Source organism: Meleagris gallopavo, chromosome 11, assembly GCF_000146605.3.
Source record: "Meleagris gallopavo isolate NT-WF06-2002-E0010 breed Aviagen turkey brand Nicholas breeding stock chromosome 11, Turkey_5.1, whole genome shotgun sequence".
Classification (NCBI taxonomy): Eukaryota; Metazoa; Chordata; class Aves; order Galliformes; family Phasianidae; genus Meleagris; species Meleagris gallopavo.
In genome coordinates, this window is record NC_015021.2 from 8,922,996 (window position 1) to 8,945,897 (window position 22,902).

The 22,902-nt window shown below is 47.5% G+C and overlaps 1 protein-coding gene across 7 annotated transcripts; it reads left to right on the forward strand.

The window, feature by feature from the left end:
- The first annotated feature begins 58 nt into the window (after positions 1-58).
- Positions 59-21,977, forward strand: LOC100548556 (beta-galactoside alpha-2,6-sialyltransferase 1-like). 7 transcript variants are annotated; one of them, XM_010716487.3, is made up of 5 exons: positions 59-3,913; positions 4,697-4,854; positions 17,080-17,209; positions 18,161-18,836; positions 21,779-21,977. In XM_010716487.3, exons 4-5 carry the CDS (start codon positions 18,212-18,214, stop codon positions 21,952-21,954), a joined length of 801 nt encoding a protein of 266 aa, XP_010714789.1. In that variant the 5' UTR covers positions 59-3,913; positions 4,697-4,854; positions 17,080-17,209; positions 18,161-18,211; the 3' UTR covers positions 21,955-21,977. The 7 variants fall into 7 exon arrangements, with proteins under 7 accessions (XP_010714789.1, XP_010714794.1, XP_010714792.1 ...); XM_010716492.3 differs by lacking the exons at positions 59-3,913; positions 4,697-4,854 and adding an exon at positions 8,417-8,547; XM_010716490.3 differs by lacking the exons at positions 59-3,913; positions 4,697-4,854 and adding an exon at positions 8,554-8,680.
- The last annotated feature ends 925 nt before the right edge of the window (positions 21,978-22,902 follow it).

A 22,902-nucleotide genomic window follows, 5' to 3' on the forward strand; every position in this document is an offset into this window, starting at 1 on the left:
AAAACAAAAAAAAAAAACCTGCTAATTCCTGTGTCCTTGTGAAAAAGGGCTTTTTGTGAGATATTCGTTTAAAATAGAAATTGAACAGACTACCCTCCTCATGCCAGCAGGATGCTGAAGGGCAGGGAGCCTACACTTTGTCCTTTCTGCTCCTGTGCCCTGGGTGCCCTTGTTTGCAGCACTGCCTCTGAGAGGACCTGGCAGCTGCTGAGATGCTGAGCTGAGTGATGTTGCCTTGGTCCTGCTGCCTGTGCAAATGCACAGCACAACTTCTGAATGTGTGTTCAGACACTGAGCAGGGACGGCATCTCCAAGGTGATCTCTACCTAATGCCTGCTGGCTTGGTGGGAGGGATGCAGGCATTCTGCAACACTCAGTCCCTCCCCTGGGGCACAAAGTGTCTGGGCTGTGCACAGCTGTTTGGGTGAGACCTGGTTTGAGTCCAGGCTGCCACGTGCACCTTGCGTGCAGATGTGCTCTTAGCAGCTCCTGGTACTGGTGTGTGTGCGTGTCCTGCAGCCCTGGATGCGGCTGAGACTCCTGACCCTCAGAGAAGCTGGAAACAAACAGAGTCTCCCATCATAAACTGTACATCTGTTCCTGCTTATGATGAGTGGAGCAGTTTGCGTTTTCAGCTGTAAAACTTTGCAGAAAAGTGGATAGAGAAATACGTGCTCTGTGTTCGGGCTTTTCTTCTGTACCATTGTAACGCTGCATCTGCTGGCTAGCAAATCAAAGGCGTTCAGGTCAGTTCAGATTTTCTGCAGGTACCTTGTGTGCACTGACAGAGTTCATGGCCTTATAGGAAGCGCGCTGACAATGCAGAGGGTTGGAGTGACAATAGAAATTGTCACCTCAATCTTGCAGCAATTACAGCTGCTTACTGAGATGGCTCTCCTGGGGACTGGAATTGGTCCATGGTCATTGTTTTCCCCCCTGGAGATGAGAGCTCTCAGGGCTGCTTTTATCTTGAGACACCGTTTAACTCGAAGTGCTGGAGTGAAAAGGGGTTTTCTGGATTCGTTTGCAGGACAGGGCTGTCAGGAAGCACTGCTGGCTGAAGGGCAGTGCAGAACGCCCTATGCCTGCTGAACACAGTGACTTGGGCACAGAGCAGCCCATTAACAATTATGTTGTAAAAATAAACCAAGAAATACATAAATCACGAGGTTTCCAAGGGTCCTCCAGATCCTTGGCAAACTTGAATCCTATTTGAAATGTTCTTTGATTGATTAGAGAAGATGCCTTCATGCTGTGACTTGCACTGACAATCAAGATCAAAACTTCAGGCATGTTCTTGTGAAAACTAAGCTGGGATGTCCTGCTTCTTGGTTGTTCCTTCTGGATTTTTATTTTTCTTCCCTGGCTACAGTTCTGCATAACTCCAAGATTTTACTTTGGTCCCAGGGGGGATAATCAGTGTGTTATTTCTTGTCTGTCCTTATGACCCAGCTGTAATCCTGTAACACATTGTGCTAGCAGGAGACCCTAAGGAAATCAGAGATCTGAATGTACAGGATAATAGTTGTTAGACTCAAACTGTGCTTGCCTTTTTTTTAGGGTACATTTCAATATACATGTACATTAATTCCCAGCCCAGCTTTCCTTCCCCCAGCAGAGACTCAGTGTGAAGAACTGCTGGGTGCTGGGCCCTCCACCAGCACTAACAGAAGCCCTGGCTGAGACTCCTATGGGCTGATGGTTTGAAATACTGCACCTATTTTAGAAGGGTCTGGAAGATGCTTGCTGTCTTCCAGGACAGGTATTGTGTCTGTGAATTTGAACCTTGTTTCCTGTTAACAGCTTTTCTTGTGGCCTTTCAGCATCACTAAAGTAATGTTTACAGAGGTGTGAGAAGCATTTGGGAGAGGGAGTGGAGATGTTTATCTGGTACTGACAAGTGCAAAGGTGGTAACTTACTGCCAGTGGGCAAATTTGCTAGGGATTTAGTGTGTCAGTGGAGGAAAGCAGTGCTTTTCCTCCTTCCTCTTGGCACCCTTTGGGGCTGAAAGTGACCTGTTGTGCTGGGGGGGCAGCAGACTTAGCAGAGAATCAGGAAAGCACCAACTCATGGAAATAAAGGAACAAAAAGGGACAGGTGTGCTGGAGTCAATGGAGAGAGACACAGGGTGGTGGAGAGGAGGAAGGGAAGGCTGAGGGATAAGTGGAACAGGGATGGACTCAGGTTGGAAGAACCGGGAGCAGGGAGGAAGGCAATAGTCACGGGGGTTCTTTAAGGCTGAGGAGGGATTGAAATTCATTATTGTGCCTGTAATATGAAGGGGTGATTTGAGATGTGAGTGCCAAGCTGGAAAAGCCGAAATAACATTACTGGAAGAACACTTTAATTGAAGAATGACTCGCTTGATGAGTTAGTCAGACTGTCTGCTCATGATATAAATTGGGGACCGAGGGATCGTTGCAGTTTTCTGGCTCAGCTGTCTTGAAGTCTGGCCAAATGGGTAGTTCAGCTATGAGCTGAGGAGTCTGGAAACACAACCAAAGCTTGGCTTTGAGCAGTGACCCCACATGCTGTATGGATATCTGTGGGCTGTGCTGAGCCCTCAGCCATATACAAGGGTCATGAGTCTTTGGGGGAAGAGCTGTTGGAGGCATGCATGGAAAGAATCTCATTTTCTGTGGGTTAATGTGCTACTTGTTATAACTGTCACTGCTTGCTCTGTTACAAGTGTGGGTTTTGGCTGGGAATGTTTTAGGTACTGTGGCTATGGCTCAGCAATTTCATATGTGGTTAGCAGCGCCTTCTGGAAAATCAGTGGGAATTCCTTCAAGTCTGCACCTGAGGAAAAGTCAAGTTCATTGCCACGTATGGTGTAGCTGCCTTCCCTCCCTCTCTTACTGGAATCCCATCATTCCCCATTTGCCCTGGTTGGTAAGGGTGGTATGGCAGCCCCACAACTCAGCTTTTGCTGTGGTTTTGATCCTGGGAGAAATCCTGCAGTAGTTCTCTCCATGAATCTGTGGGCAAGTGTATTGGTTCACATGCATAACCAGTGCGTGAGGAATTCAGCAGCCTCTGGTTTTGGCTGAGCTGCTGGTAAAGAGTTCATCTTGTACTCCTTCATCACCTCTCTGTGCAAAGCACCAGGCTCCTTCAGAGGGACAGCACTGCTGTGATGCAGTGCAACGTGCGCTTCAGGCTTGAGGAGCTTTCCCTGTTACTATGGCCATGCAGTCAGATGAATATTTTATTAGATATTTGTGGATTGTTTAATTAAATGGATAAATAATCATATCCTTTAGACTTGGGAGAAAAATTCAAAGAATGTAAATTTTAGAGCTAATCTTAATTAACATTTGATGTAAAAATGGTGTTAAGTTTCATTGTGAACAATCTTTAATTGAATTTTGTTTAGTTCACGCTGGAAGTGAATGAAAATGGATGAAACTCAAGGTTACCTGAGCTAGAAATGAGAAGGCATATGGAGGTCATTGCTGCATATGAACTCATACTTTTAAAATTCATGGCTGTCATTAATTTGGTTTGGTTTTTCCCATCTGTCTCCATGCAGACAACACTCCAGAAGCATGTCTTGTTTTGAGGTATTGTAGAGATGCCTTTTTCCTTTCCCATATTTTAAAAGACTTGTGGTGGCATTCGGGGATGTAACAGCATTAAGCAGCAGCAATAAACAAACAGGATTTCTTTTACCAGAACACAGTGGAGTGTTTTCCTCTGCCAGAGCCGCCCTGGGGCACTCATTGAAGCTGAGGAAAGATGGAGGAGACATAATTTATGACCTATGGAAAGAAGAGTAAAAGAATTAATAACAAATCATTAAGGTTGAAAAAGGCTTCCAAGATCATCTAGTCCAACTGCCTGCCTACCACCCGTATCACCCACTGACCATATCCCTTGGCACAAGGGCAACTTCCCATCCAGCAACCACAGGTATTCCTGGCAGTGCTGGTGTTGGTGCTGTAGATAGTTGTATGCACATTTGGAGAATGTAACTTGTGAGCCCTGCCCAGCACTTGGGATCCCTGCTGGAGGCTGGGCTGCTGGCTGTGTGGGTCAGACCATGCCAGGCCATGTGCACACAAAGGGAACTTGCCTGGGGCAGCGTAGTTATGGGAGGCTGTGTTTTTCAGGAGGATTGTGTGCACTGATTTGCTAAATAGTCTTGTGATTAGTGTCTTATTTAAGAGGATTTTGGGACACGTGTTGGAGTGGCACCACGTTTCTGCTAGATGTAGGGGAGAGGTTAGAAAAATGAACTGTGTAAAGGCCATGCTGTGCTTCTGGCCAGGCCCATGGGATATATGCTGTGCATTGCTGCTCCACTATACCGTGTCTATGGGCAGTCCAGGAGGCAGGGAGCCCTCATGTGCATGGGGCTTTAAAGGGGCTGTGGTTCTGAGACTTCCTTAGAAGCCCTCAGTTCAGCCCTGTGGGTGGTTTTGTCTGCCCACAAGTTTGTGTTAGGAGCTCTGACCTCACGTCCTGATGTTGGACTCTGGGCTGTTCTGCAGCCCGCAGCTCATGACCAGCGGATATGGTCCTCAGGAAAGTTTCACTGATTGCTGTTTGGACACTGTGTGCAGCTTTACTTGAGCACAACTCATGTTTAAAGGTGCTGGCAGCTCAGTCACTGCTTTCACCGCTCTGTATTTTCTGATTAGCCTGTCTGGCTGATGTGACTGTTTCATCTGGTCTCCTTAATTTCTTTCCTAGGCCAGCAAGCTCGATTAGAAGCGAGATGAGGGCATGAAGAGCTGCTTGCATGGCACAGATGTGGCAGTGGCTCATCTGGACACCACCTAGCCACCCCCTTGTGACTGGAAGAGTTTGACAGGAGCTGCTGAGAACAGTGAAGCATCCTGGAAATGAAGGTGACAGTCACGTTTCCTCCCTTCCCTACCCCCGTTCTTGCTTACACAGGCCTGGCAGTGAGAGCATGGCTGCTGTCAGTGCAGTAAGGTCACATGTATTTGAAGCCCCTGTTTGGACTGGGACTGCTTCACGTTGCATGTGGAGTTGGGAGGGCGGTGAGGAGAACTGGGAAGGCTCTCTACTCTTCCTGTCGCAGCTATCCTATACTTCTTGTAAAGCAAAAGAAAACACTGATTCTGCTGCTTGTGGGAGCTTTTGTGGATATTGATACGTACTAGCTAAGCCTCAGAGATAAACGTCTAAGCTCCAGTTGGTTATTCTGACTTGCACGAAACTCCTGTCTGTGTGCAGGGGCTCATTCTCGTTAGGATTTTCCCCAGAAATCCTTGGAGATACTGCCTGTGTTGCTGGGTCAGAGAATTTTACCCGGATGGTTTCATAGCTGACCTCAGCTGGCTGTGCCTGGGCATCTCTGTCCTTTCACTGCTGCTACCCCTACACTTTTTCCCTCTCCATCTCTTCTTTCCCACTGACAGTCTACCCTTATCACACCTCTGCAAGCATTCATTAACTGTTTCCCTGAATGATTAGCTAGTCCAAAAGGTCTGTACCGCATAGAGAATATTCCTAGAGCTCTGTGCTTTAATGTGGGGCCTCATTAGTCCCATAATTATGTGAATGGGCTACCCTTTGGCATACAGTTAGTGTACACCGTTTGGCTTTCTGGTTCACGCAGCAAGGCTTTGGGTATCCTGATCAGGAAGGTTCTGGTGCTAGGAGCCCTGGGGGGTTTGGTTGGGCTCTTTATTTAACACCACGTTCTCCTGTGCAAAGGGAAAACAAAGGAAAGCAAACTTGGTAAGGGGATTTTCACAGGTGGCTGTAGCTATGGGTTTTGGATTTGTGCCTGTTCTCATGCATGCAGAGAGGTTGAGAGGATTTCATTGTCCAGCTGCTTTTTTCAATCCTTAATTTCCTGGTATCAGGAATGCCAGATGAGGGGGGCTCTGCCTCCTCCCTGCTTCCTCTGTCACTGGAAACATGCTAATCTTCCCCCTCTGTTTAAAACCTGCATTTTTAACACGGAAAATGCACCCCCTCTTTCTTTCCTTCTGGCCAGGAACGCTTGTGCCTCTCAGTGTTGTGTTACCTTTAGCATTGCAAACCGAAGAGCTGCAGTGCTGGAGCTGCTCAGCCTGCCAGGGGCTGCGGGGTGGCTGTGCATGGGGCAGGCAGCACTGTGCTGCTGCCAGGGCTGTTGTGCTGGGGCTATGGGGACCTGGAGGGCACCAGCAGCACTGGGAATGCACTGCTGGAGGTAGGTGAGTGGGCAAGAGGAAGGGCACAGCATGCTGCCTGGGACATCTTTGGCAGCTGTTGTATTTGTGGGGCAAGAAGGAAACGGAGCTGGAGAGGGCTTCTGGTGTGGATAAGGGGAGCAAATAAAGCAGGCCAGCCACACAACGTTTCCTCTCTAAAACACTGGTTTTGGAAATGATGGTTTTTGTTTGTTTTTGGTTTGTTTCCGTGTTCCTCTGTGAGAATCCTCAGCTGTTGGGACAAAGAATTGTCTTGGGGTGTGGCCTTGGGCTTGGTGGTGAGCTAGCAGGATCTTGGAGGGCTGCAGCGTGTGGGAGTGGGACTGGGCCTCCCTGGGGAGATCTGGCAGCACAGAGCAGCTCTGCCTGCTCCTGTGAAGCATAAGTTTGCAACAGTGAGTGTTATTCTGGCCTTGGTTGGATGCCAGTCTTTAGGATACCAGAAATCTAAGGCCAAGCTGACCTCTAAAGCACAGCTTTTGCTTTTAATGCAGAGGTATTCATTCTCTGAACTGGTTGAATGCACTGAGAACTTTCCTTCTGTTTGTGCCAGGACAAAGTCTCCTTTAGAAATGCTGAGAAGTCCTTCTGTTGGACAGCCAAACCCAATCCCCTTTTACTAAATATGATTTTGGATGAGGCAGCCTGGTTAGGCCTGGCTTATAATTTGCAAAGTCTGCTGGGGGAGTTAAGTATTTGAAAATCAGGGGTGCATTTGGTCTGCACAAGCCCCTTGTCAGCAATGTTTAGCCTGTCAGTATCTGGAATGGAAAAGGGCAGTTTCTCTTTCCTACTTTGGGCTCATTTGAAATAGGGAAGCATGAGCAAAAGCTCACCCCACCCCATGGCTCCCTGCAGTGGCTGGGGGGAGCAGAGCCCTGCCCACTGCTGGGAGCGATGCCCTGCACTACCTGGAGCCAGGAGGAGCACTGCAACATATGAGGATGATCCAAGGCTCAGAGTGCTGCATTTTCTTCAGCATGGTTCTGCAGGGTGAGTGTCTGGACCAGCTGAGCACAGTGAGCAATAGCTTGGACTCTGTGCTGAAGTACTGTTCCCTCTAAAGGGTGATGCATGGATAACAATATTGGATAAGATAAGGGAGTAGTTAAGTATGTGTAAGATAATGGAGTAATTAAGTGTTGCATAGGATAACAAAGCAATTAATTCTGCGTGCTTGATTCTGCCAACCCATCTGAGCCGTTTTGCTTCAGGATGTCTCCACCAGTGCTATCAGTTTTGAACAGCCCGGAGCTGGCCATTTGTGCATGCATCTAAAGGTCTCCTGGTACCAGTCTGCTTCTGCCTGATTAAGGTTTTTGCTGTCTCATATTCATGAGGTCTGTGCAAAAGTCCTGGGCTTATTCACTTCTGCATATGTTATTTTGAAGTCATGGTGGTGTTAGTTAATGCTATGCAACATCAGGGTTTAAAGGAATGCTTGTGTATATGCTTATGTGTAAACATATCTCAGTGTGTGTTTATATTTGGTTTTATGTATATGCACGTATGTTTCTTATATTTATAGGTGTAATATGGCAGTGCCCTTGGTGTGGGTTAGAGCTGGACTCTGCTCCACTCACTGCATAGCAGGTGGCTTCCTTGCTGCCTTTTCAGGTTTCTAGATGCAGTTGCTATAGCTACTTGCCAGCTCCTGGGGATAAAAGTGACCACCTCAGGCGTTACTTCTGACTTGAAGCATCCTATGGGACTTGTACGTCAGCTCTGAAATGCACAGCATCTTGGTGAGCAGGAGTCCGGAACAGGCACTGCATGCCTCGGGTCTGGGAGAGATGGGAGAAAAGCTGGCCAAAAAAAAGCAGATGGGAAAAGGACTTCCAAAAGGGGATGTTCATGGAGAGAAGGAGGAGGTCTGGAGATAGATGTGAGGATCTCACTGAGGCAGGAGAGTAACTGCTCACCACATCAGCCTGAGTAAGAGCTCCAGAAATTGAAGCATTCCCTCGTACGAAGCCAGTGCTGGAAGGAGAGTGAAGGGGCTTGGGAAGGACGTCCCAGGAAGGAGAGTGCTGGAGATGCAGGCGTGTTAGGAAGGTGCCTGGTTCCACGTAGGTCACACCTGAAGCTGGCAGAAGCAGCTGTATGGTGGGAGCTGCTTTGCAGCACTGCACTGACACAGAAGGGCCTCCCAGCTGCTGGTGGGAGCAGCTCTGGAGGATGTTGTGCATCCCCAACCCCTTAAAAATAGCTGCAGTCAGAAAAGTGGTTTCATTAAGCACTAACCACCGGTGCCTCTGCGCTAGTTGCTGGAGCACTTGTTTGATCAGATAGTGCTGAACGCTGTGCTTTCATCTCTGGGCGGCGGCAGAGCCCTGACTGACTCAAAGGGTGCAGGGGACCCACAGCCTCAAGGTAAGCACATGGGAAACTTCCTTCCAGCTTCCTTCTCTCACATGCCTCTGAGCTGCCAGATCTTCTGGCTGTACCCTGCAGAGATCTCCAAAGGAACTCGTGTCTTCTCTGTGAGTGAACTGGCTGGGAGCAGGTAAGAAAACCTGGAGGTGACTGTAGTCTGAAGAAGGGCCAGCTTGGTCTGATGGAGGTTGCTTTGCAGGCTGTATATATCGAGCACTGTGTCATCTCCGTGCTGAGCTCTGAACAACATGAAGTTTTGGAGCAGCTGAGAGAGGTGTTGTGCTTTGCTTGTACTGGTGTGCATGAACTCCGGTGTTTGGTGAGCTTTTAGAGCCCATTGGAAAGGGAATAGGGGGGTTAACTGCAAGTTTTCTTGCTTTGGCAGCACTGGTGCTTTGTCATATTTGAGAAGGACTATAGATAAAGCTTTATGGAGGTACAGTCTAAGTTGAGACTTAATATGTGGTTCAAAGTGAAAAGAACTTAAAAACTGGGATGGGCTGATAACGTTACTGCTGTACTTTGGGAAGAAACTGAAAATCATTGTTCAGGCTTCAGAGGATATTCACTAAACTAATGATTTTGTTTAACTGGCTATTTCTATATTTAGCACTTCAGAAAGAGGAAAAAGAAGTTGGAGAAGATGACTTGTAGTAGTCATTTCCCTTGATGACATACCGTTATGGTCTCTATGCATGTTGGTCAGCTTTCTAAAAAGCCTTTATCCCAGTTACATAAATTTCTTTGTGTATCCTGAGTTCATTCTTTCTAATTCAGTGATCAGTGGGGATATAAGAGCATAAGTATGTAAGTATATGTATTTGTAATATATCCTATATAGAGATACACACACATTTCAGTGGGAGCAGAAAAAACTTAGCTGAATTGACCTGAATCTTGGTGGTGGGGGAAAATATCACTGAAATGCAAATGAGTAATCTCAAAATAGTTGTAGAGGACTCTGTTTGGCTTTTTACTAGCTTTTGTTAGCTCTCGTGTTGCAATGATGCAGCTTCCCCTAAAAGAGAGGAAACAGTGAGGGTCTTATGGTGTGATTGGCCAAGGGTAGGAAGAAAGGCTGCGTGCTTGCAGAAGAGTGGGATGGTAGAGAAGAGACGAGCTCAGGTAAATGATATGGCAGAGGAGGCAGCTGTGCATCTGTATGCTCATCTTGCTTGTGCTCATACCCAAATGCAGCAGACTGTATTTAGAGTTGACTTTTGGTTCTCTTGCCTGTGCTGGAAATCAGTCTTGTGCCAGAGATTTGCCAGGAGGACCCCACGATGGCCACTGCTGTGTGCCTTCAGATCTCCTGGCAAGCTCAGGCATGGTGTGGTGGAACCACGGATCCCATTCTGACATTTCCCTGGAGGGGGAAAGTTGTGGGAAGGTGCAGGGGTACACTGCTGGGGAGGATCCCTTCCTCAGGAAGACTTGGGTTCACGGAGATGAAGAGTCAGCTAGGCTCAGCTGACTATGCTAGCATTCCCAAATAATTTGGATTTTTTTATTTCCCACACAGTCACTGCTGGAGGGGCTGCCTTGGCTAGAAAGCAAGTGAGCACATGGGCTGCTTCCTCGGACCCGCTCAGAGCCCCTTAGCCTGAGCTTAGTACGGTGGCTGCATTTTGCTCTCCAGCTGTGGGCCTGAACTCCTGCTTTTTCCATACCTCCTGGCTGCCTGTCCTCAGCTGAGAAATGGGGATAGGGGCTGCCCCTTAAAATCGAGTAAAAGGAGGCAGGTTTGTTTAAATAAAATAAATGAGTAACTTTAACCTAAAGCTTGTTCTGAGCTAGATCAAAGTCAGCCTTATTTGAAGTTGGGTGAACTTTAAGCCCAGTGCTTCCACTTCTGAGCTGAGCTCAAATGTTAAGGGACAGGGAGAATGTGCCTTGCTTCAGCTTGGTTGGACGGAAGCTGGAGGTGACATGAGATCTGCCTTGCAGGCTCGAGCACCGTGTGGGAAGTTGCTGGGTGCGAGATGACAGCAGTGTGAAAACAGCAGCTCTTGCCTGAAAGCAGCCAGACCCTGCAGACTTCCTGTGAGTCGTAGCAGCTGGGGTAGCCTGTCGTGCAAGAGCTTGTGTGGATTTTGCTTGCAGGTGAAGGTAATCCGGGTTTCTAATCTGCAGATAAGCATAGAGGTCTGCTTCTGAGATGATTTTAGCACGTTGACTTATCTGTGCAAGCCATTAAGGCATTTTGTTGCAAGAGAGATCTGTAGATAGTGTTTGCTGCCCAGTCTAAGAGGTGAGCTTTGCAGTGTTCTGCACGTTCTCTGTGATTTGTGAAAGTCTGGTTCGTCTGAATGTTGACTTGCTGAGTTTCAGTCTCCTTTCTTAGAGATGGGGGAAGCCTCAGTGAAGTGCTTTGGCCTTCTCTGTTTGGGTCGTGGGCACGCAACTTTATCTAACTGCGTGGTTTCTGAGGCTTGGGTTCCTGGATGAGAGCGATGCACCATAGATTTGGTTAATGCTGAGGGCAGAGCCTCCTGCTGCAGTGCAGTCCTTTGGATCAGGAGCACATTCCTGAAGCTGCCCTGCCGATCACTCCCACACTTGCTGGGAAGCAGTTTCAAATCAAACAGGTTCAAGATGACTGGAAGGCGAGGAGAAGCTCTCCAGGATGGCCTCACACCTGCAGTGCTCCAGCGACTTGGCTGACTGCAGTTCATGGCATAGGATGCCAACAGGAGTGCAAGGATCAGCCACTCCCCGTGCTGCGTGTATGTTTTTGTGTTCTTGCTTCCTTTTAGGATTCAGTGAAGAAGATGCAGTCAGTCCTGGCAGTGCAGTGAGATGGCTGACCTAAGGACAAAACCAGTGATAGGACAAGAGGCTAACACTGTATTTAAATAGAGCTGATCTGCGATGTTACAGAAGTAGAAATTGCTGTAGAGATAAACATGGGTTTCTCTTGGGGCACAAACTGCATATTAATGCTGTTGTGTGTGTACTCACCTCAGGCCAACGGCAGCTGTTCCTCCAGCTGTTACTAGCTGGAGAGGTGTTCTGTTGTTGGCAGTTTGCTCAGAAAGCAAGGCGGGAGTCAGGAGTGAAGTGAGTGTCATAACTGGTAGCACTGAACGTCCTGCGCACAAAAGATGCCTGACTTCTTTATTTGGGGGAGTTTCTGTGCAGAAAGAAGTAGTCTGGCTTCTTCATGGCCAGATGGCACCAAGGGGAGGGGAGAGCGCTGTGTGTTTGTGCAGCCTGCTCTTGGGAGCTGCATTCCCATCCAGCTGTGAAGGAGTCAGGCTTTGGCTAAAGCTCCCCTTGGTGCCCCATCCCTCCTCCTGGCTCTCCTGGGGGTGGGTGGGTGCCTTCCCTGTCTCTGGGAGCTCTGGGTCACACGAGAATTGTCAGCCTGCAACAACACTCTGTGCTGAACCCAGTGCTGAGCCAGCACTGTGCGGAGGGATGCAGGAATGTCTGGGCCTCCTTTGTTGCTTCAGGGAGCAACCCATGTTTCTGTTGGATTGATCTGTCTAAAGCTCTTCCTCCACGCCTGCAAGTTGCTACCTGGCTTTGATAAAAACCACATTTGTGCTGAGGTTGGCTGTCTGGTGCTTTCCATGCTCCACTCCAAGAAAAAGGGAGGCTAAAAACTGCAGTGGTCTTTGTTGCCCTTCAGCTTCACGAGGATAGTGTTTTCTTCACTCCAGCAACTGCGTCTACTTTCCTTAACTACTTGGTTGCACTTCACTTTGTGTCATGCCCCATGACCACCATGATTCTTGTGAAAGAAGAAGCAGCAGAGGGTAACGTTTGCTGGGTGGATTTCTGTGTAGTGCATGGCATGGCTGCTGCTGGGCTCTCAGCAGGGGCTCAGCCATCAGTTCTGGATGGGCAGCACTCTAGTGTGTTTGGTTTCCCTCGTGCTTATGGGGTGCTGAGAAGAACAGCAAGGAGGTTTCAAGCAAAGCCTTCATCAGGAAACTTTCAGTAATGTTTTCTGGTTTTGTAAGTATACCCGTGAAACTTTGGGTGCAGGGGGGAGGAGTGTTTTATTAAGCTCTCAAAATGTCTTTGAGTATACGTAGAAGCTTAGATTTATGCTGAATATTTCTGTTCATTGTAAGATTATCAGCCTGCATTTTATCTTTGAAATGTCAGTGTGGGGTTAAAGCCAAGGTAGAGCTGTGCTTGCTGGTGTTCGCATCCAAAGGCAGATAGACCATGAGCTTGCTGCGTGAGGACGTGACTTGCTGACTTGCCTTGGCACAACGTGTGTTTGACATCTGCTACTGCAAATATTTTGGCTTCTGAGAACCTGGCTGCTGCTTCGACAGTGAACAATATTTGGTGTGTTTTGCTATCTGGATTCCTGCGTGTCTGTTACAGCAGCTCCTCCCGACACAACCTGGACGCAGGTTTCCTCAATAACTTTTCCTCAATAACTTGTGTTCAGTGCTAACAGCTTCCTGAGGAAATTTCTTCTCCTATACTCAGGTTCCTTGCATTGAAAGGGAGTATTTTGACTTATTTTTTGTGTGTGTGCCAGAGAAGTAATAGAAATTCATGTACAATAACTTCTTTTTGCTCATTCTCTGAAAATGACATGTTCTGGTGGGCTGTGATGGGTGCCATCGTGGGGGAGCTGTGGTGATGAGCGCTGCCTTGGGATGACGAGTTCTGCATGGGAAGCAAAGAACCAAATCAGCAGCGCCGCTGGGCCGGGCCCAGAAACAGTAGATGTGCAGTTCTGTACTCTCCTTCCAATCCCTGTGTTTGAATTGAATTAAGTTCTGCTCTGAGCAAGTTGTAAAGAGTGACTGCGGGGTCCTGGAAGAGATGGAGAGATATCACACCCACCTGCAAGAGGCTGGCGTCATGGAAGCCTTACCCTGCGGGGCTGCTGAGCAGTGCCTGGCACAAAGCTGTTTATTGTCCTGGGGGCATGGAATGCTGGTTAGGTGTCTTGGTGTGTGGAGATATTTGCAGAGGCAGTAAGTGTTGGCTTGCTGCATGCTGCTAATTTAAAATAAACAAGTGCTGCCCTCATTTTGAAAGATGAATTCCCTAGAGGAACACGTTAATGGAGAAAATGAGGAAGTGTTGTTGTTTAATTTGAAAGTGTAATGTAAAGTAAATAGTCCTAAATGAGTGTTCAAACCCTTGTCTTCGTAGCTCAGAGGAATATTTGGTGTGGGAAGGGTTATGGTAAAGCTAGCTGATGATGGAAGCCTCACTGATAAATTTGTGATGTCAGAGGGTTCCAGATTTGGCCAAAGCTACACTCTAGGGAGTCAGTGATTATTGCATGGCATTACCCACTTTCCTTCTCTTTTTTGAATTTGATCATAAAACGTACAATTTCAGCAGTTGGAAAGGTTTGTTACCAGGAGTGTTTTCCACATCTCTTACTGCAGTGAGGCTTTACTGTTGGAAAAGTCATCAATGGCAGCACTGCTCACAGCATACTCCCGTGAGTATGTGCCCACTGTGAGCTGACTTCTGTTTTATGCTGAGCTCTGAAAGCTTCTCCCAGCCCAGAATGAGCACCAGGATGTCCCTGGAAGCAATCTCCCATCAGGAGACGGCATCTGAGTGGGGACGTGCAGTCAGAGCCCTGCTTTACCCATGGGCTCTGAGGCCAGAACAGTTCCCTTCCCTGCCCCTTACTGTGAATGAGAAATATCAGGCAGGCAGCTGTGAGCTGTGACCAGTATAGGAAGCAGTGTTGTGGTGGAGCAGTGCTGGTCCTAGCAGCCAAGAACTTGTCCCTGTGCTCATGCAGGCACTGTGTGAGCAGCCCACCAAGCAAGGTGTGTGCCTTGCTGAGACAAGCATGGTATTCCCAGCCTAATCCCAGGCTGTGTGGCTTCTTCACGTGTCATCTGAAATTTAACCACGTTCCTCACTTAAAACACTTCTGCTCGTTCTTCTACTTTTTTTTCTCTTTTGTTGCATGTGTGGATTTTGGAAGTGCTTACTTCAGCGCGTGGCTCAACAGCTGTTTTATTTTCACAGTGCATTGATGTTTTGAGAAAAAGCAAGGAATTGCTGTGAGCGAGTCTCCTCTGTTTATCTAATTACCAAACGGAAACATATGCAGCTGAATTAACAGGCCAGGTTGGACAGAGCTTCAGAGAGAACTTCTGAACCAGCTCTGGAGGAACAGAGTGTTCACTTTCATTAATGTATTATCAGCTTTCACCTGATGTATTGAGTCTATTAAAAAATATGGTTTCTTCCATTATAAAATGACTCAGTCACAGCTTATTTACAGTTATAGTCTTGATAATCTCTTTCCACTGGACAGGAACAGGAGATTTTAAGAACAGATGGGAATTTTAGATAACTTCTCAAATCCTTTTATTTTTTTTCCCCTTTTCAGTTTCCTTGGGAGTATCACTTTATTTTGAGTAGATGGAGTCCTGCTCTGCACTTCCATCTCAACCTCTGTTTACAGAAGAGGATCTCATTTCAGATCTGTTTGCCTTTTTCCTCTTTTCTTGATTTAAGAAGTTAGCAAGCCCATTGAAAGGGAAGCAGCATGCTTGGGTTTTCAAGTGTTTGGTGAGAGCCTTGGGAAAACCCTGAGCTGTCATGGGGTAAGAAAGTTCCTGTGCTGGGTTAGGAATTGCCTGGCAAGTAAGAAGCAAGACGTCAAATTCCACAGGGCTCCCACAAGCTAATATCGTTCCTAGATACCTGCTGTTCTACTGCAGTAAGTGATCTGAGAAGGAGAGGAATGGCAAGGTGTGTATCCTGAGGGCTACTGGGACCAGAGGGAGAACTGGAAAACCACAGAGAGCCAGCAGTCCCAGGCAGCTGGGCAGCACAACAGCCAAGGATGCTGTGTTAGCAGAGGTGGCATAAAACTCTGTGGTTTTGGTTTGTTGCCACGGGACTGCTTTGAGTCAGCCCCACTTGCAACATGGCCTGAAGTTATTGCAGGCAGCACAGAGCTGGGGCCTTGGAATGTGGCCCCAAAGGATAGGTGAATGGGCTTGGGAGGTGAACAAAGCAATCCAGCTGTGGTTCCGCAGGGTTGCGTGGCCAGAGTATGCGTCCTGGGGCATCCTTGTGGGCTGATCCCTAAGCCTTTTACTGATCACTATAGAAAACAGATAAGAGTTTGCCAGGCTATTATGTCTAACACAGTGGGGCTGCTGTGGTAAGCATTTCTAGGGCAAATCTACTGTGGTCATGGAAATGCAGATTGCCAGCTGTCCTCCTCTACCCGGCTGGGGCAGCTGTTTTGTACCACTCAGCAGGCACCAGCACCCTGAGCTGGGGTTCTGGGCCAGGCCAGGCTGCAGCTCCCTGCAGGGATGAAAGCCTCCAGGATGCTGGAGCAGGCAGGTTCTGCCCACCTGGGCGGTTAAGCCTGTGGGTGCTATCCTTGAGAACAAGCTGCCTTTCCCCTTGGTAAAAAAAAAAAAACAGCCTCTTTGCTTACAAGTCAAAGCAAAATCGCTGTTCCCACTGCAGTGGTGTGCACAGTGGTCAGGGTGGGGATTGCATTGTGTGAAGCACGAAATGTAAATTTTTAGGCTCCTCTGGGTGCTCCTCACTATGGGGAACATGAGCTGGCAGTGCTCAGACATGCTACTATTGCCTACATCTGAAGGTTCCTGGAAGTCAGCCCCTCACCGTGTGTCAAGAAGCACAAGGTGAATTAAGTCTGGCTAGGAGCCTGCCCAGGGTGCGCTGGAAGGGAGGTGGAAGGAATCTGGGAGCTTTGCTCTGAGCTGGTTGGTACTGCATGGCTCTGTTTGGGGGTTTCTGTTTCTCTATATATAGATTCTGAAAGCACTGCTGTCTGCAGCGGAACTGCACGCAGAGGGGATAGAAGGATGCCCACCAACTGTGGGCTGCTGTGTGAAATCACTGAGTTTCTCACAGTTTCTTAATAGAGTTAAAAACATGAGTAGTCAGCATTAGGATGCATAGAATGTAATGCTACGTACTGTAGCATCTGTAATTTAGCTTACATGGCATTGTCCTGACTTGGTGTTCTGCAGAAGCAAGCTACTTCTTGAAACATATCACCCTGTGAAATCTTGCCTTCTCTTGCTGTGTTTCCTTGGTTAGAATGAAGCTGTGAGGTCAAAAGAAGATTTGTCTAGACAGTTATTTTGTGAGGGCCTGTGCATAAAGTAATATGTTGTGATTTTTCATACCACTCGCTCTTTCTTGCTCCAAAAAGGCCAGGAGTTGTCTGCAGTTGTGTTTGAGGAGGAGCACCTGAATTGCTGAAGAACAATTAGCAAGATGTTTTCTTGGGAAAAGTTAAGTTTTTTCATCTCCTTTTCTCTTAGCAATGCTCACTGCACATATTAACCATCAGCACTGGGGTTTTTACTTCACTGAGAGAATGGACACCTGAGCTTTTACAAAGCTGATATGTTATTAATGTTTCTGCTGCTGACCCTTTGTGCCCGGATAACAGCTTTTATGGGACTGCTGCACTTAACTGAGAAAATGCACGTTCATTCCCAAACCACGAGGTTCTTCCATGATAGTTTTATTTCTTCTTATTTATTTATTTGTTTGTTTGTTTGTTTGTTTATTTTGCAGGTGTTTCTTGAATCTCTTCAGCACCTCATGCAGCTGTTGTGTTTGGAGATATCCTGCCTTAAATCCTGGACAAAAGTCTGCCAACAGTCAAAAATGACTTGAGTGGAAGAGCCACTGTTTTGTCCAACAGGTAGGATGTCGGTAGTTGGTGGCTTCTGATATGTCACAGCTCAGCATAGCTTGCTGTCAGCAAGCTGTCTGCGGAGGGAGTTGCTGCTAGTGCCGTGCTAGGGCAGATAATGATCTCCTGAGTTGCACTGGGAGGTGGTTTGTGTAAAACTGTTCCATTGGGGAATACGGGTTTTTACAAAAGACATGAAGGCAAAGCCATCTGAAAGCCATCTGCTGTTGGAGTGCTCCCTTCTATAGCACAGCTGGTGGGAGCTGGAGGTGACTGCTCACACAAGGTGCTGCATAAGGAGATGGGCAGTGCTGTACAACAGGATCTAGCTTTACTACCTGTAAGGATAACATACCTTGCATAATATTTATCAAAGAGCATTTGTGAACACAGCCGTGCAGTGGCTTAATTGACTCCCAGCAGCTGGTTTCCCACCAGGAGCATGCTCAACCCACTGAGGGTTTGCAGAAGTTCCCTGTGTAGTAGCTAGCTGTCAATTGATGAAACTCCTGGTGCTCATGAACTCAGTTTTTTTTCTGCACGGTTATGTGCCTCATTATGTGCTTTGTTAGTGTTCAGGCTTGTAATGAAGTGATAGCTCTGTTCTGGAAATGCTGCTCGTGGGATTTGCATATTGGCTGATTGGGATGGGAGGTGAAGGAAAGGAAAATGGAGGCCTACATTCCTGCTGGTGTGCTTCTAGCTGTGTTAAACATGTTTCAGAGACAGCAGCTCCAGGTCACTGCTACATTGCACGTGATGGTTAATAGCCACTTCAAGTCTTATTTGCTTGACATTTGAAGTGGTGAACTTTTGAAATGAGACCTTTAAATGGGTTGAGGTGTTAAAATTGCCCCTACGTTCTCCCTCTTCCCACCCACTGCCTCACAGTGCCGCCTGTGATTTTATATGCATGTGTGGATGTGCATACACCCTTGACTGAGATGTTCTCTTCCCCAGGACCAGCTTCCTGCCCTGTGCTCACTGTCCCATTTGGATGCAACATACACTATGGTTCACATCAATGTGCTGAAAAAATGTATGTGTGTTCTTGTGGTGTTACTGATAGCTCTGACAGTTTGCCTGTGGAAAGAGACAAGAGGAAGCTATTATGTTCCTTTCAAGAATGATGATACACAGGTTCACAGGACTTTGGAAAAATGGAACCTACTTAAATCACAGGGCCTCTTCCACGAAGCTGCTGGTGAAATGGGTCAGATGCCTAAAGCTTTGCCAGATGACCAAAATAAAGTAAAAGGCATCACCTCTGGAGTAGTGGAGAAGTCCAGGAAAGCAGCAGACCATGTGAAGGTATGGGATAAGGACAGCTCATCCAGAAACCTCATACCCAGGCTGCAGAAGGTCAGGAAGAATTACCTGTCCATGAACAAGTACAACGTGACTTACAACGGGAAGATGAATGCTGCTAAACTCAGCCCAGAGAAGCTGCTGTGCCAGCTGCGGGTCAGGGTGAACGTGACCATGATACAGGGATCAGATGGGCCATTTAATTCCTCGGAATGGCAGCACTACCTCCCAGAGAAAAGCCTCAATGAAACAGTGGGCCGCCTGGGTCGCTGCGCTGTTGTGTCCTCAGCAGGCTCTCTGAAATCGTCTCACTTGGGACCGGAGATAGGTTGGTATTTTTCTACTAAGATAAAGTCAAGCAATCCCGTTTTATAACTTGCATGAACAGAAGAGACCTGGTGTCATGCTGGAATCTATCCTTGCAGTTCTTTGATGGTGAACAGTACAGGCTAGGAGGAGATGGGAATAATGACGAGATAGTCTTCTCCTCTCTGAGTGTGTAGGCTGCACATCGTAAGCTTCCTTACGATGCTGTAGGTGACAGTGCCTGTGAGTGTTAGCCTTCGGGCATGCTCCCATGAGCAACCACTGATAGCAGCAGCAGTTTCTCAGAAATGAAAAGGATTGTGATAGAAAACAGCTGCAGTCTTAACTCTGGAACCTTGTAAAGATTTGGGTATGGTGTAACACTGCTCTTCCTTAGAAGGAAAACAGTAAGTAAAAATATTTAGCCAAGTGGGTAAGCCCCAAGGGGGAGTGCAAAGGATTGGACTGAGTTGAGAGGATGTGACTTCTGTGCAGGTAGTTCCTTTAATAGTGAGTCCTTTCAACTTTCATGGTTGTGTTGACCTCACCAGAAAGTAGAACTAATACTGAATACCAGGAAGAGGTTTGGCACCTCAAATGTTTGTTTCTTGAGAGGGTGTGGGGTGGGTTGAGTAATGCTTATGTGCTCATTGCATGCTCAACAGGCAGAAACTTTTTTTATTAGGAGAAACTCCTACAGAGAAGGAAGTAACAAAAACAGAAAACAAAACAAAACAAAAAACAAACAAAAAAAACCCACAACAACGCAACTAAAGCACAAAAGGGAGAAAAAAACCCAATGAACACAGTCCTGAGCAATCTGCTCTAGTTGACCCAGCACTGAGCAGAGGACTCAGTGGCCCTGGGCAGTCTTCAGAGGTCTCCTCTGACTCTGTTTATTGCTTGTGATCATCCAACAGCGTCACTGCCTCACTGAGCCTGCAAGGCAGCTGAGTGTGAGTGGCCCAGCAGTTGAGGTCTGTTCTGTGCTCCGGCCACAGGACGGGACAGACTTCGGAGGGCTCCATTTGTTGTATGCAGTTTGGTGATACTTTGCAAAGTCCTGTCTGCCCATATTGATCTGAAGTCAGTGCAGTGAGTAACAAATGCTGAAGCATTGGTCTTGTACTGTGGATTGTAAAGAAGTGAGCGTGAAAGCTAAAGCACTTTGTATCTTTAAGGAAGCAGCATCAGGGTCTGTCCAGCCTTCAGGTCTGGGTTTTATGCTTGGCAGAAAATTCTCCTGTGGCTGCAGTCCACTTAGTTCACTGCTTATTGTTTGGGACTCTGTGAAGATTCACACTGCACTTAACTCTGCAGGAGGAGTATGTATGGTTGCTCTCCTGTAGAAATTGCTTGCAGGCTTCAGTACTTCAGTGTGTTTGTAAGTTATCAGCTGGATCAGGTCCCTTTGGCCTGTACTAAGCTGGAAGTAGGGTCCATCCTCTGAAACAAGTAGACAGATAACCTTTTAATACATTATTCAGGAACAACTGAGGGAAACCTTTCAGCTGTAGTGGCAGGGTGCTGTAGGGAGGTAAGGGTTGTGCTGGCACGTGCCCAGAGGCTGTCCCTAATGGGTGCCCCTCAGGGCAGGGGGCAGGTGCTGGGTGAGGATGAACTGCATGAGCTGTGTTGAAGTGCACTGAAGGATGTGATGAGAAGGGCGGTGGCAGCATTAACCAGGGCAGCACTGCCTCCTGATACAAATTGCTGCTGACAGTTGTTTGATGTAATTGTTTTAGCCTCCTGATGAACTCTTGAGGCCAAGTAGGTCGAATACTAGGAAGGCAGACCTGACTTTGAGCACCTTCCTGGGCTCAGAAGTGACCTGATCTCTTGTTTGATGCTCTCCTGTCACCGTGCTGGCTTGTTTCCAGCAGTGTTTGTGCTAACTCCTGTGATGGGATCACTCAGGAGCTGAGGATGCTGTCACAGCACATTGTAATCCAGCATGCAACTGCTGGATCTGGGATGCGAGCAGCCAGGCAATGGATGGGCTGTGCCTCTGCTGCTGCAGAGTGGAGAGCATGCCAAGTGTGCAGAACAATGTCTCTGTGCCTGCAGCCTCCTAGTCTGTCCCCTGGGCTGAAGCATCAGTCTGTTCCAGATCACACTGAATGAATTCTGCAAAGGTCACTGTGTAACGTGCCCTGGGCAAATGCCATTAACCCTGCTGCCATCCCAGTTAGCAGGCCTTGTGTCTGAATCACAAACTGGCACCTTTTAGCTCAAGCAGGCATCTCTGCTAATGATTCTGCATGCTTTTGGCTGCTCGGGAGCCCAGTCTCACTGCAGCTCCTTCAGTTGAGTGCTGTGAATAACGAGGGATTCAGGAGTGCACCTCTGTTTGTGTACAGTTTTCCCCAGTTTTGGCCTGACATATTTCTATGGAGGAAAAATTGTGGTTTGGTTGGGGGAAGGTGCCGAAAAGGAACTAAATCTTAAAATGAAGCCTTTGCTTTGAAGCTTGGTTGAGCACAAGAGACTGCTGAATAATTATTCATTAAAGGGCTGGGGGTATTTTGTCTCTATAATCACATTAAATGAGGACGAAGGGTGGTAGATCAGAATGGAGAGATCCTGTTTAATGGGCAGTGCTTGTCTTGATGAGTTCTTGATGATAACAAGGTCTGTGAGTTACCAGTGAAAAACCAAATTGAGGAAATGTCGAGCGCAACACAACCACTGGGAGACAGACAGGATGCCACAATGAGTTCATCAAACACTGTTTTTAAGTGTACACTTGAGGTGTAATAGTGCTTGGTGTCTGGCTCAAGTTGTGCGTGTAAACTATAAAATCATAGAGTTATCAAGGTTGGAAATGACCTTCAAGGTCATCACGTCCAACCGTCAGCCCGTGCCCACCATGCCTGTTGGGCTGGTACACGTGGTCACATGGAAAGTCTCTATAGCTCCAAAGCCAGCTGCTAGCTCACTGCTTTCACTCTGTTCTGCTTTCAGACAGCCATGATGCCGTCTTGCGGTTTAATGGGGCTCCTGTCAAGGGATTTCAAGAAGATGTGGGTCAAAAAACAACGATCCGTCTTGTTAACTCCCAGGTAGGTGTGATGAAAGTTCAAACAGACCAAGCATGGCACAGCTCCATGTCTCTCCTCTGCTTGGGAACCGAATCATAGAATCATAGAATGGCCTGGGTTGAAAAGGACCACAATGATCATCTAGTTTCAACTCCCCTGCTATGTGCAGGTTTGCCAGCTACTGCATCAGGCTGCCCAGAGCCACATCCAGCCTAGGTGAATCCAGCTGAATGGTGGGGAATGGCCTTCCTCCTAACAGGGACAGGGGCAAACCTTCTCCCCATTGCTCAGATACCTTCTAAGGCTCCTGCATTGAAATTAGCAAGTGCTGGAGGTTGTGCTTCTTTTGTGCTCAGAGATGATGTGTATAACATATTAGTAGGCTCGTTAAATGGCTGAAGATAAGTGCCCAAGAAATGCACTTCGGAGCGTTTGCATCCTGCTGTGCTCTGCTCTGCAGCTTGCTCCTCTCAGTTCCCCTGTGTTCAATTAGCAATCAGATGTGGGACGGTTTGTCCTTGTTCAGCCAGTCTTTTTTTGGCAGCCACATCTGGCAGCTCACATCCTTCCTCTGCCCTGTTTGACCTTTCTGTATTTTATCTTCTTCCTTCTGTGCGCTTTATGATGGCAGATAGGCGTTATCACTTGAGAAATCTTGCTCTGAAGAAAGCGCCAATTGCTGCTCTTCCTGTGATACAAAGTTGTTTGTCAGTGAAAATATGTACATGACCTGGGTTATTTGCACAGGGAGGAAGGTAACACCATGACTGCATGAGTGTAGGATAGCACCAACAGCGCCGTGTGGCCGCTCCAGTTTCGGGTTAAGTGTGAGCACTGCTGCTGTCCCCCTTGGCAGCTCGTTTTGGCTCCTGCCACTGATCCATCCTCAGTCCAGTCCTCAAATGAAGGAAGTGGGATGCTCTGTATTTAATCTATCAAACTAGTTTGTGTTCATTGCTGTCCCTTTGGCATGGGTGGCCAGTGGTTGCTTAATAGTTGTAGCCTGGTCTAGTATTAAATGGGGAGGTTGGTGGCCCTGCATGTGGC